Raw genomic sequence first — 14137 nt, 5'->3', positions numbered from 1 at the left:
CCATCCGTTGCTTCTTGTCCTGCCTTCGGGTGCTTTGGAGAATAGCTTGACTCCCTCTTCTTTGTGGCAGCCCCTGAGATACTGGAACACTGCTATCATGTCACCCCTCATCCTTCTCTTCATTAGACTAGACCTACCCAATTCCATATAGTAATTACTGTTGCTTCTTTTTAAACTTTATTAATTATACAACATTGGTTTGTAGTATTTATGGTGTTCTAGGTATATTTTGAACAAAATGTTGTTCTATTAATATCAACTGCATTGAAAAATTCTTTATAGGATTGCTGCTGTCAGTTAAGGTCTACAAGCAATCAAAGTAGAACTAATGTGATAGCGATAAAGACAATTAAAATTATATAGGGCTTTTTACCAGAAATCTATAACCCACAAATACTTGTAATAGTCTATTTGCCTTTAGATACTAATTCAAATGTTTTGAAGAAGAAAAAACAACAATTATCATCTGGAAGAAAAACTTACATGCAATTTACACATAAACAATAGAATTAAACAGGCTTTCCATTTTGTTGTTACATAAGCACAAATAATGCAAGATGAGACTATGGCACAAAACTGAATTAGGACACCAAGCTATCAAAGAAGAAATAAAAAATATACATTGGGTTTAATAGTAAGCGAAGTATGAAAAAAGAACAATTTGTACTGAAATTATTTTCAATCTAGTATCCTTTAAAAAACATTTAAAAGAAAAGAAATAAAACAGGACCTTGTCTTGCCTGGGAAACTAAATTATAATTTTCAACTTTTCATTAAACCCTTTAAACATGGTGTTTGGGGTGGGGACTGAAATTTTAACACTTAAAAAATGTTCTGGTATGGTTTCAAAGCTGCAATATTCTTCCTTTGTATCTCTCTTCAAAAGAAAACAATTGAAAGAACTCTACCTCAGAATATATACAGAATACCTCCACTACATCCCCTGAAGTGGATCCCACCTCTTCCTTGGGCAATTGATTCCATTTATCAATTGTTTTCACTATTAATACACTTTTAACATTGAAATCTACCTTCTTGTAACAAATCCTCACGTAAGAGGATCACAATCTTAATCTGTGTAACATACTTTCAGGAATCTAGGCAGTACTATATGTCTAGTCTTTTCTTCTCAAGGCTTAACTTAGGTCCTTCCTTCTCTCCTCATAGCAATTAGAATCTAGTTCCCTAATCATCCCTGTTGCCCCTTTCTTAACTGATCCAGTTTCTCCAGATTTCCTTTAAGTACAGAACTAGGCAACTAATAATAAAAATAACAAAATGTAGAACTATTAAATATTATTTGGGAACTATGCTTCTCAAACTATATTCTTTTTGAAGCCATACTGCAATACACTTGGTTCGCAACCAACAACTACCATATGATCTTTTTTCATAATCGCTATTATGAATATTACCCTATATACAATGGTTTCATTTCTTAAATGAAGAAATCAGCACCTATCTCAAGTTTTATTCTAAATATTGACAATCTGAGATGAGTCAAACGTTGCCATACAGTCTTGATAGAAATAACAAAATAAATACAAATGAAGGCGAATACACGTGTCCCAGGATATTGTTTCAGGATCCAATCTGGGTTGGTCACCGGGACCAGGGGTTTTGTCTTCCAAGGTTTCAGACTCTTGCTGGAGCCCCCATCCTCAGGTTTAGAAGACTAAGCCTCTGGTCCTCTGGTCCTGGTGACTGACCCAGATTGGATCCTGCAGATAAATAAAAGTACTTCTTCGAAGGTTATCTATCTTCACAGGCATACAGTATTGCATGAATCTTGGTTAAATTAATAGCACTGATACTCTCATGGATATTTTTCATGAGAATGTTGCTCTTTCTGGAGTCTCAAAAAGATTTTTTTTCTGGTCTGTCTGTCAATTGTCTTCTGAATAACTACTAAATATAACATATTATGCCCCTTTTCCAGATTCTACCAAAATATTAAGGAATCACCATTTTAGACAACTATGCTAACTGGATATAGAAAAATAAACCCCTACTGCCACTATCCAAGCTCTGAGATACCAATAACCTCATGCACTATACATAACTGGTACTGAAGGTATAGGGTATATATGTACTATTCAGAACCTATGTAATATGCTGCATAATTAATTAATTCTGAATAACATTTTGTCGCTATTTCTAGTTTCGATCAATGTAGATTTTCACAATGTAGGTTATTTACCCAAAACATCATAGAGTGGATATCCAAGTTCCTCATGTGCTAAGACCAAACCATTAGCAGCTGATTCCTCAGCACATGAACTGTTTCTTGACAATTCACAAGATGAATACATTGCTTCATATTGTTTAGTACAATCCTCTGCAGCCTCAGTATTGCCTGAAAGAGTACAAGAGCAATCAATGGGAAATAAAGTCTGGTAGCATCCCATCTTTATATAAAAAGCTAATGTTTGAGAACCTCTTGTGAGATAGCAGCAGGCTGCACAGAAATGGACAGCACCTGTGCTGCTGTAATTCTGTCTCTTTAAGCCCTCTCCCCAGTCAGCACCGCAACCTTGGCTATAAAAGCTGTGCTGAGAGATAGCTGGTAGTGTTGTGTGGGAGCGAAGCCTGTTAAATAGAGGTAACTGTCTCAAGGAATAGAAGTACTGGACTCCTAAGCGGTAGTTGGAGTAGCAGTAGTAGGAATAGTTGTAAACTATTCCGGGAGGCCGGTGTGTGGTGTAGTTGGTTCACATAGTGTGGTGGGATGGAGGGTTTGTTGTCACTGTGTGTTGGGGGGAGAGAGCACAGGGGGAGGCTCAGCTAATCTCAATGTACACATGTTGTACTTTGACAATAAAGGTTTATTTATTTATTTAAATTGGATATAATTAAAAGAACCTGTGAGACCTCTATATAAATGATAGCTTAAAAGACTGTCAAGCATATTAGACAATTAACAACTACACCTTCTCTCCCCCCTCCTTTTTACAACCTATAATCCCTTCCACGTGACCTTCATTCTTCAGATTACAGCTGTGAAACAACTTCCAAAGCTTGTTTCAAAAAACAAGTAAAGCAAACCATGATTCAATGTGATTTTTATTTAGATCAGTTTTTCTACATATATCTGGAGACAACCAAGACACATCAACCAAAGTCTCCAAGGTACCAATGAAAACACCACAATTTTAAGTGAGCTCCATAACCCCTTGAACATTAGTATGTATCTTGCCTTTATCAGTAACTCAAAGGCAGCAAATATACCTAATATTCTTTCCTTTCTCCTGTTCCCCACAACAACAACCCTGCGAGGTGGCTTGGGCTGAGAGTGACTGGCCCAAAGTCACACCAACCTGATTTTTCATGCATAAGGCAGGACTAAAATCCAGTGTCTTCTGTTTTGTAGTCCAGCACCTTAACTACTACAGAGCAGTGGCTCTACACCAACATGAACTACTATATTACATTTTTTACTCTGTGACAGGAAAAATATTAAACACAAAGGAAATAATCATACTACATGGAAATCTTAGTTTAATGGAGCAATTAGAGGGAAGAAATATTTGTTATTCATGAATGACTACTAAATAAGGAAGGACATTTTAGTGGTGATTTACATCTTTTCAGTAATGGCACTGCACGAAAGATAACATCTATCAATTTACATCATTTTCATCAAGGTGTTATTATACAACTCACATAAACCACTATATACAATTAAATTTTGTCTGCATATAAAGTCTGTTGCATTGAGATCCAAAAAAAGTAGTATAGTCAACTTTAATTAATTTTAAATTTAATCAGATTAATTTTCTCTGAGTCTGCTCACTGCGACACTGTCTCTTTTTAAAGAAATAATTTAAAATATAATGGAACAAAGAGATGCATGGCTAAATTATACAAATAACCTTATAAGGAAGATGGGCAGCATAACAAAGAAAATGAAAATGTGCATGGCATGTGATCATTGTTCAGGAAATATAAAGTACATATGTATATTTTATATACATGTTATTCTTTTATAGTTTTAATGTTTTTAATAATTCATAATGGTTTTAAGTAATAATTATTTTATATTTGCTTTATATTGTTTTGTTCTTGTAGTCACTTTCAATGAGATGGGTGGCCATATAAATTTGTTTAATATTTCTATATTCTCTTCTTAGCCTAGGGGTGTCAAACTCAAATTTCATTGAGGGTCACATCAGCATTGTGGTTGCCCTCGGGGTGGGGTGGGGAGGTGGACGTGGCTGGGTGGGCGCAGCTGACTGGGAGGGCGTGGCTGGTTCAAGTAACTCATGTCGGGGGGGGCACCTGTGGGGGGCTGGGCAGAGGATCTGCGGATCTTTGGTGGATAGGGACAGGACAGGGGTGTGCACTGGTCCCTGGAAGACCCTCACCGTCCCTCTCAGGCTGCGCCAGGGTTGCCGGGATGGCAGTCCAAGCTGCCTGGGGCCATGGGTGGTGGGGGCAGCTGCCTGGATTGCGTGTCTTCCCCCCTGTGCCTCTGCCTGCTGCTTGATGGGCCTGGCAGCCACAACACTCAGATCCACCTATGCTGCATGGGCTCCAGGATCCCGGAGTGCGCCAACCAAGGGGCTGGTGGGCTATGGCTGTTGCTAGGCACTTCTGACCCCTGTGTGCTTGCCACCTCCTGTGCTCATGTCCAGGAGGGGCACCCAGCCTGTCTGGGGTGATGGGGACTGGTTCTTCACTAGAACCGGGGCCATCACGGGCCACATCTGGCCTGCAGGCCTAGTGTCTGACATGTTTGCCTTAGCCTCTGATCACCCAGCAACAATTAGCCACACTAATTCACATAAATACTACAAGTTACTTAATAGTAATCTCCTACGTAGCAGCTTCTACATGTCAAATATCAAAATGAAGTTTATTCATAGTGCAAATAACTGATGGAGTCAATGGCCTGATTCCATAATAAATTATTTAATAAGTTGTTCATTATCCTAAGGAAGTAGGAAAGGTTGTACATGGCCCTCAGATCTCATAATCCTTTTGTTCATAGGGTGAAGTGTTCACTAAGGTGCAGAAATGAGAAAAAGATCAAGACAAAAGTGAGACAAGAAAATAAATAGGAGGAAAGAGAAAGAATAAGTCAAGAGATCATTTCTGTACATTTAGCAACATGGTCCCCTCTTAGCGCGATACTTGGGTCATCACTGGGCCACTGTACTTATAGTCCTAAGAGAATTACCCTTACTATTCCAACATCTTAACTTCTCCAAAGTTAATGCCTCATGTTAGATGCCACTAGCATCCAGTCTGTTCAAGAACAAAATTTGCTTCTTACTACTAAATTCTGGTACTATTGTTATATCTAGAATTCAATCTAAGAAAGGAATTAAGTAACATTTAGACACAATTAGATCTTACCTTCTGTACAATTACCCTGCACAGCTGCTGCCTCTTGCCATGATTGCTCAGTGCCATTAGTTACTGCTGCAGCTTCTGAGCTTCCCTGCATGTTTTCTTGCCATACCTTTGCATTAGGATTTAAGCTGGCACCTTTCGAGGTTACCTGCTGAGAAAACAGAAGATATGTATTAGAAAACAATAAAAACTTCAGAAAATAACTTTGGGTTGTTTTTCTTGCTCTTTGCTGTTCAATCATTCTACTCAGGCAATCTACACTGTTTAATAAACAGACAAATAAATACACTTGAAACTTATCACTGCATGCAACTGAGTAAATTTAGATTCCATGTTATTCCTCAGTCTCAAAGCTTTAGAGTATAAAAATATTGTAAAGTTCTTCTAGTCATCCAACCATTTGTACATCTCAGGTTTTACTATTGGCATGTAGTAAAGCATGGTTCTTCAAAGATTTTAGGGTGTCCCCCCCCCAATCTTGCTTACAGCCTCTTTGGTGAAAGCCTAAGCCTTGCACACTGAAATATTTTTCTGGGGGAAAAAAATCACATCCTAAAATACAACACAAGAAAAGCCTCTTTATTAAGGTAGCATAATGATACTAAACAAGCACTGACCATCTTGCCACAGAGAAGCACAAGCCAGAGAATAAGGAAGTTGAATTTCCAGAGTCTAGCCTTCTGGAGTCTCTCTGGCATCAAGGAGTAGTTTTAGTACCATCCCCTGTCCATAGAACAGAAAAAAATAGGACATAAGGAAACAGTTTGGATGGCCATTAATATACTTTTGCTCCTATAAAAGTTCAAAAATTGTAATAGCTCTATAGTTTTGCAACTAATAAACTACATAATTTGCCCTAAAATTTCTCCATCATGATATTTGAGGGAGTTGTTTTGAAAATGTAACCCATGCTCAGATTGTAATTTAAAATTTGATAGAGAAATTGAGTTTCATCTCTATTTTTCTTAACAGTTGCCCCAAAAACATTCTTAAAAAATAAAATTAATGCGGTTTTAAAACAAGACTGTTCTCAACATTAATTCCACAAAAATCAACTAATTAACCTAGGACAGCCAAAAAAAAAACAAACAAAAAACCAACCCAGAACTTAAGGAGTACATCCTTGTTTCATAACATTAGTTTCCAGAAGCTCCTCTGTTTCTGATCAAACAGTGGTTTCTACATACTGTGCAACTATTATAAAACCTGATTTAATTGGCAAATGTACAAAAAAGTGCATTCCAAAGGCAGAAATTCACATAAAAATTACTGGCATAGTTTAAGTACAAAGTATAAAAGTGCTCAACTTAAGAATTCCAATACTCTTAAAAAGAGTAGGAGTAAAATAAATCTTTGCTCAGTATTCCTCAGGCATAGAAACAAGGATTGCTTTATTTTTTCAAGATTCACTTAGTTCTGGATTCTGCAACACGACTGACATTACCCATGTATCAATATTAGAAAAAGTATATTGTAATTATAGAAATATGCAGATATAGTACAAAGTAAAACATCTGCCTCAAATATATTAATGTTTTGGCTATATACAGGCCAATGGGCATTCTTAGAAAATAAAATGAAATTTTAATATATGGGCATTTAATAATGCCCAGTGGTTTATTTAGAACTGACCTAACATATCCACACAAAAAAAGACAACAGCATAAGCTCACACTTACAATATATTTCTCCTCTAGCAAAAAGTAATGATTTTGAATAATTCAGTGAATCCCTACCAACAGCACTGCAAATTATCATTCTGAAATAAATACTTTTTTTAAAAAGCAATCCTAATCCAAAATCTTATAAATGGGTAAATAATGCTATGAAGGTGACTGTAAAAGTTGTATGAATGTTACTAATTTTACTTGCATTCATTTTAATTTTTACAATAAAGAAAATATTATAGTCTGATATAGGCCAAATAAAAATAGAAGCTATACTAAATGTTTTTACTGAATGATAGACTTGTGTAACAGGTTCTTAATCCAAACTATTGAATATTTGGACATGCCACACTATTTCTTGTTTTCAAGGCTGCTCAGTCATGGGTCGTCAGCAGATTGTAAAAGTAAGCTATATATAGTGTTGGCTTTAATAAAAATACCAGTACTTTTCTACCTAACATTATAATTCCTCTGCTGTTGGTATAAATAGTATTTTAAAAGCACAGCTATCTTCTCAACAAAAACACTATTGAATGGTTGATAAATTGTTACACAAGCCATGTGTGAATCAGGTCAATGGTTTGTTCAGTTGTAGTTTGCTACCAACTTAAGTCACAAAGGTTTAGGAATGGAACAATCCATTCTCTTATATCAATTATTAAAAAATAGCCTGCGTTTGCAGTGGAGAATGGATTTACAGCTGCAGTTGAGCCCCAAATTTCTGTTTGCAAAACAAGATAGTTGCTAAGCCTATTTTGCCCCATTTTACAATCTTTCTTGCCACAGTTAAGTGAATCACTGCAGTTAAGTTAGTAACACAGCTGAAAGTGAATCTGACTTTCCCATTGATTTTGGTTGTCAGAGGGTTGCAAAAGGTAATCACATGATCCTGGGACACTACAACTGTCATAAATACATAACAGTTGTCAAGTGTCTAAATTTTGAACATGTGACTACAGGGATGCTGCAATGGTAGCGTGAAAAATGGTCATAAGTCATTTTTTCCAGTCCCATTGTAACTTTGAATGATACTAAATGAATGCCTGTAAGTCAAGAACTAACTATGTATAGGTAATGTTTTAGAGCTAGAATCAACTCATCTGTGTGTGTCCTTGAGGCCCACAAAAGAAGATAACAGAATGCATTATAACTAATGCTTCTTGACTGCAAAGCATGAGTTTGATAAACTCAAATTTAAATTCTTTAATATATTTCCCATATTCTACATAAATTAAAATGTTTGCAGACACAATCACCCAATCATATTTTTAAACAAATGAAGCAAGAAGATCACACACACACAAACATTTTTGCTTTAGTTCTAGACAGACTTAAGTAATGCTTTATCTGATACCCACATCCCAAAAGAGACTTGACACATCACTTAGGTGATCATTATCAGCCCAAATAATCAAGAAATTCAAGTTGTTTAATATTGGTGCACCAAAATTTAATTCTGACTGGAAAAATCTATCGTTCTCCTTCATACTTTCAGTTCTGGTAGTAATAAGCCACAACCTGAAAATATTTATCAGCATTTCCCAATATGGTTCAGGCAATGTCAGTTCTTCAATTATCATAAAATCAAAAGCTACAACTTAGATAAATCCTATACGCTATAAGACAAAAACGTTAATAATTTATCAGTACTGGACTTAAGCTAGTTAAAGTTCAAATATTTTCTGAGAGGATTTATGTCAGTTACTATTTGGAGACAATCTAAATTGTATTTAGTGATCTCTCAGGATTGCTATAACAGTGATCACATCTGTTTCAAAATTAGTTAATGTTTGCTAAAGAGGATCAACTTTATTCACTCTCAGGTTAGTTATGATACATAATATTCAGCTGCAGAAACCTAATGGGGTCTGGCCTCAAACAAAGCAAGAACCATTTGAACTTTCCAAGAAAAGGAGATATTTTATTTAGACAATTCAGTGGCACGTCTCAGGTTGTATGGGCAAAACTCAAATCCAGCTTTGTAGGCACTAATAGATTTAAATATCTAACTTTAACAACAGAGTATTTTATTAAATAACTCAAACAATCTAGTTGCATCACTGACAATGAAGGGTTGACTTTTAACTCAGCAATTCAGTTAATATTTAAAGTGCAAGATTTAAAATTGCCTTCAAAGGACTATAGACAAGAGTGCATATATGTTTCTTCCATTATAACTGCCAAATATGACGACAAAATTTACTTATAATTACCTGCTCTTCAAATCCATTGGTGTATTTTAATCAATTTACACAAAGAATTCAAACACTCAGCAACATGAAATGTTCTTGACTTTACAGCTCTAGTAAGCTGTTTTACATTTTCTGTACAAATTTATTATTTTTCTATGGACAGCAACTAAACAGCAAGAGTTTTGAATCTTTTATGATCCATCATCCTATTCTCCACAATGTCTAGCATGTTTATAAGACAGCCACAAAAATATGAGAAACAGCATTTTTCTATTGTTCTCCAGTATTAAAATTCAAGATGAGCTAAATCATCTACATTAATTAGACTATGTTGATACAGCTTACAGATTTTAAAAAATATTTAATTTTCATTCACCATGATGAATACAATTCTTTTTTCCCTGGGGCTACAGTTACTAGGAAAAGGTAGGGTTTCTTTTAAGGTCTACATATATATCAACCACATCTACACTAGATCCAAACTATCTTTTCTATTAAGCACATCTTCCTTAGTTACCCAACTTTATGTCAGTAGAGGTGCCAAGGATTGTATTTTTATAGTCTTCGATATTTTAAATCAAGAAGAGATGGCTATTTTCTCACCAGTTTTAGATTAGATGAACTGGTAAATATAGGAAGAAAGAAAACTATAGGGAAAAAACAGGAGAAAATGCTCACAGTTACTAGGTAACTGTAGGTACTGACCGAAGCTTTAAGATGAAGCTGTAAAGTACCCGTACAGTTCACAAAAGGCCACAAACTATATCTTTGCTTCCTTCACTTCAACTAGAGAACTGCTAGCCACAGCAGAGGAAAGACAACCATGGAATTCAGGATTCAACACTAAGGTGGCCACATTCAAAGTAAAATTAATACAGAATTGTTATGAATTATCTTTGCATTACTCCTCGAATAGCAAAAGCCACTGAACCAGCCAGAAAATAATGCCACTTTTTTTTTGTTCTGGATTTATATTTTGTTTCTTCCTTAACAACCAAAAGCACAGGTTCACTCTAACTGGAAGCACTTATCTCCTCTGTAACCCAGAGCTTGTTTAAAATTCCTACTGCGCAAGTCCATTATCTATAACATATAAACCAGAATTCTCAACAATTCTGGCATGCTGCTGTGGTCGATGTTCTAACTCAATCTATATTATAGCAAAATATTATATTAAAGAGCCAACACAATTTTATTCAACTTTGCCAAACAAAACTTAATGACAACTCACAAACACCATCATTTAGTAGATTTAAATAATCTGATTCCAAGCCTGCATTCCTAAAAGTTCTCCTGAAAAAGCCTTGTAAAAAAGCATATTTATAATTGTAGTTGTCTCTCAAAATTGTTATGGATCTCTGAACATTAGAAATATTTTGTTTTACATATTACAAAAACCTATAGCACCTTAGGCTGACAGTAAAAATTTAGGATTACAACTTTTCTAACAGCTGTAGTCAAAAAATCAGAATACTCATTTGCCTATGTCTATACACCTTTCATTGCTTTGGGAATATTTATCTTCAATCACCCTTTTTTAAAAAAAAATTAAGTTGCAAACTTTGAGAATCATCTTAATAGTAATAAATGATGAGTCATGGCACATTAGGATATAATTTCTCTATAACAACTGTAACAGCAGGATTCAGTTATCCCCATGATTGCACATATTTCACTATATTTTATTGCTCATATTTATTCCATCTGATTTATTGTAGACATCTTTATAAATCAGACTCTCATTTTATATTTTTTATGCATACGTCCTATTTCTTGGAGTATTCATTGAGATAAGATGGAATCCTATATTCACTTACCTGGGCTATAATCCAAATGAATTCAGTGGACCTTGCTTCAGAGCAAGCATATTCAGATGCAGTTGACATTTTGCATACCCTGAGTGTAATACCATGTAAAGACTTGTTTTCCTATATATCATTTCCTGGAATCAGTCTCATGCACATTTTTTTATTACATTTATATCCCGCCCTTCTCCGAAGACTGAGGGCGGCTTACAAGCTTAGCAGTAGCCTTCATTCTATGTATATGCCTGCTTGTTAGGGCTTTCACACACACCCCAAGCGGCATTATTACAAAGTCAGCTTATTGCCCCCAACAGTCTGGGTCCTCATTTATGAATAAAACTTCATACCTGTAATAAGCCTGTTGTATAAAATAGACAACTCCAAACAAGCATTTTATTTTAAAAATGCTTTTTAACTTACTACATATGTATCTGAAACTGCTGTCTCCTACTTGAACTTCACTGTGGTATAAAAACTTTTCCGTATGTTGCAACTTCATTTCCAGTCAACAACTTCAAAAGGCACATATACCATGTATATACAGAAAAAGATGAAACTGTGTTGCTCAGTTAAAACAAACATTATGAAGCTCCTCCTTCAGCAATTTCTTCAAATTAAAAAAGTAGTTTAAACATTCATCCTTATAAGCCAGGTCAACACCAAGAATTTACTCCACTTTCCTCTTAAAAGCTCCGTTTATGGGCATAGTTAAACCAGTGCCACGTTGCTAAGTTACAGCTTTATTAGTCTGACATTTCTACAATAAGAACAATACAATCTGGAATCTACTCAAAGCATTAGCCAGGCAAGGGAAAAAGAAAGCCAGCAGTCAGCTGACTATGCTGTACTCCTGCCACGTGCCTGCAGTTTTCCAAAAAAGAGAGGTGGAAGTGGATGACCTCCCCCGTATTATATTTATATTTTTTTTTAACAAGAGGCAAGATGGGAAATAGGGAGGCAGAAAAGGGCTTCCAAAACGTTTCCTCCTCCTCGACGCAGTGTAACCTTCACACGTGTCCGGCCATGTTCCAAGCAGCAGCCATCGAGAGAACTTTTACGAAAGGTCATTGCGACGTCTTTCGTGGCCTCCTCCTCTCGCCCAGACTCTTTTCCACGCACGCACACCCGAGGAACGGACGGAAGTGACCACAAATCGTCCACGAACGCACCCAACTCCTCCGTTTACGGTCCCCCCCCCCGAACTACGCTCCCTTAGGCCTACTTCACCTTTACGCTGCAAGCCACGCTTCCACATCCTGTTCCCTTCGCCCACACGCGCAGATCCCGGCCCCGCCACAGGCCTTCCTGGGCCGCTGGCGAAGCTTGACCTTGGAGGCCCACCCGCTGCCCCAGCCTGTCCGATTGGCGCTTCGGTCCCGAAACCCCGCTTCGCCCCATTACCCGCCCGCGGCCGCATGATCCCCCTCCTCCTCCTCCTCCTCCTCCCCTTATGGCGCAGCACGGCGTGGAAGTGCGCCGGGCGCGTCCCCTCGTCCTCTCCCACCTCCCTCCTTTCCGCCCGGAGACCCCCCCAAGAACGCTCCCCACCGGCGCCCACGCGCGCGAAGGGGCTATTTGCTGTGTCAGCCCCATCCCCCACCCGCCGAGCGGGCGAGCGCGCGCCGCCTGGCAAATCACGTGGCTCAACCCCTACTCACCTCCATGAAGAGCAGCATCTTCTTCCTCCAGCCTCCCCCCCGCCAGTCTTTGACCCTCCCGACCCCGACCGAAGCCCGAGGGGCCCCCGAGGTCGTCTTCCTCCAACCACTGCCGGCAACGAAAAGCCTGACTGCGCGCAAAAGAGAGGCGAGCTCCGCCTCCTCCGGCCTCCTTCTCCTTCCTGCCGCCTCTATCACTCCATTCGCCACCAGAGCCAAGCCCCAGCAGCCGACGCTGCTGCTGCTGCCGCCGCCACACGCAATCCTTCCTCCTCCCCTTCCGGGGCAATTCCCACAAACGCTTCCGGACCGGGAGCCGCTCACTGACAAGTCTCGGAGAAATGGCCCTCTGGTGACAAGCGAGCGCGTTAGCTTTCGCGCGAGCGTGGTAGCGGCAGGATATACCATTATCTGAAAGGGGAAGGGGGTTCCTTTTTCTTCCACCTGCTCTTCGCAAGAACCATTCTTCGCCCGTAGGGAGCGTCGTATTGCAGGAATGTGAAAAGCGCTCGCGAGATAGGCCAACCGCCTTATCGTACCCAGCCAACCCTGAAAACCTATCTTGCACCGTCTCCGCATTATTTTATTTGGGTAAGCTCACGCCTGAGTACTTTTAGGGATCAATAACTTTTTAATCCAGCTAAATTTTCGCAGGCGTGGGGTTGTTTTTTTTTCTCAGACGACGGTTTTTTTGTAGGACGACTTTGCAAAATGCTTCTTTTTACAGTATCTTCCTTCAATCACTCCAGTATGCTAGAATTAAAGTTTTGTAGCAGCTTGAAGACTAAGAAAGCTATTATTTAAATTGCTAGGTGTAACTATTGCTAAGCACATTGGTTTGTGCTTAAATTGTAAGCCGCCCTGAGTCTTCGGAGAAGGGCGGGATATAAATGGGATTAAAAAAAAAACTTATTTTCCGAGGGGGAAGTGCTGTTAATCACATAATTATTTCAGGAAGGCACCCTTTTTCCGTAAACTTCATTGCACTGAAATTACACAACTTCGTGTCCTGAATTAAAGAAGACAAAACTGAAAACTATTCCATATTACTACTAGCATGTTATATAGTAGGTACAGAGAGGCAGGGGGGACATAAGTGGAAAAAAATACTTCATACAAGCAAGTATCAAATTTTTGATTAATCTTTGTCACCCAATATTTCCATGATCATTCATTTTCATAGTACTTTTCCTGCCCACCATGTTTTCTGTTTTGATATGACAGTACAGAGCCATGCTAATGAACAAGGAACTTGGCATTTCCCCATATTATCTCAGAGGGTACAATATGTTGTGACACATCATGTGATGCGACAAGTTTGACACCCCTGTATTAGACCAGTGAAGAACTAAGAACATGTCTGGTGACCATGAAGTTCCATGTTAATTCCATCAAGATGGGATTCAGTCTGGACATTAAAATAATCACTTTCGAATTCTCCAGTGTCATCAATGACATTG

The 14137-nt window shown here is 38.2% G+C and overlaps 1 protein-coding gene across 11 annotated transcripts in view; it reads right to left on the bottom strand.

Moving 5' to 3' along the window:
- The window catches only part of LARP4 (La ribonucleoprotein 4), a 43770-nt gene extending 30774 nt beyond the window's left edge, over positions 1 to 12996 (bottom strand). For 2 of the 11 annotated variants that reach the window (XM_083352423.1, XM_083352426.1), the window contains exons 1-4: positions 12678 to 12996; positions 5973 to 6078; positions 5359 to 5506; positions 2201 to 2356 (exon numbers count right to left, since the gene is read on the bottom strand). In XM_083352423.1, coding sequence (XP_083208549.1) covers positions 2201 to 2356; positions 5359 to 5506; positions 5973 to 6053 — 385 coding nt within the window. In that variant the 5' untranslated portion in view covers positions 6054 to 6078; positions 12678 to 12996. Of the gene's footprint in view, positions 1 to 2200; positions 2357 to 5358; positions 5507 to 5972; positions 6573 to 12677 lie in introns of those variants that run through there. The other 9 variants (XM_083352418.1, XM_083352422.1, XM_083352428.1 and 6 more) reach the window with 9 other exon arrangements.
- Positions 12997 to 14137: the final 1141 nt, after the last annotated feature.

The sequence above is a fragment of the Vipera ursinii genome, assembly GCF_947247035.1.
Source record: "Vipera ursinii genome assembly, chromosome: 2".
Lineage (NCBI taxonomy): Eukaryota > Metazoa > Chordata > Lepidosauria > Squamata > Viperidae > Vipera > Vipera ursinii.
Note: the sequence above shows the minus strand (reverse complement) of the source record. Positions and strands in the feature narration are given on the sequence as shown.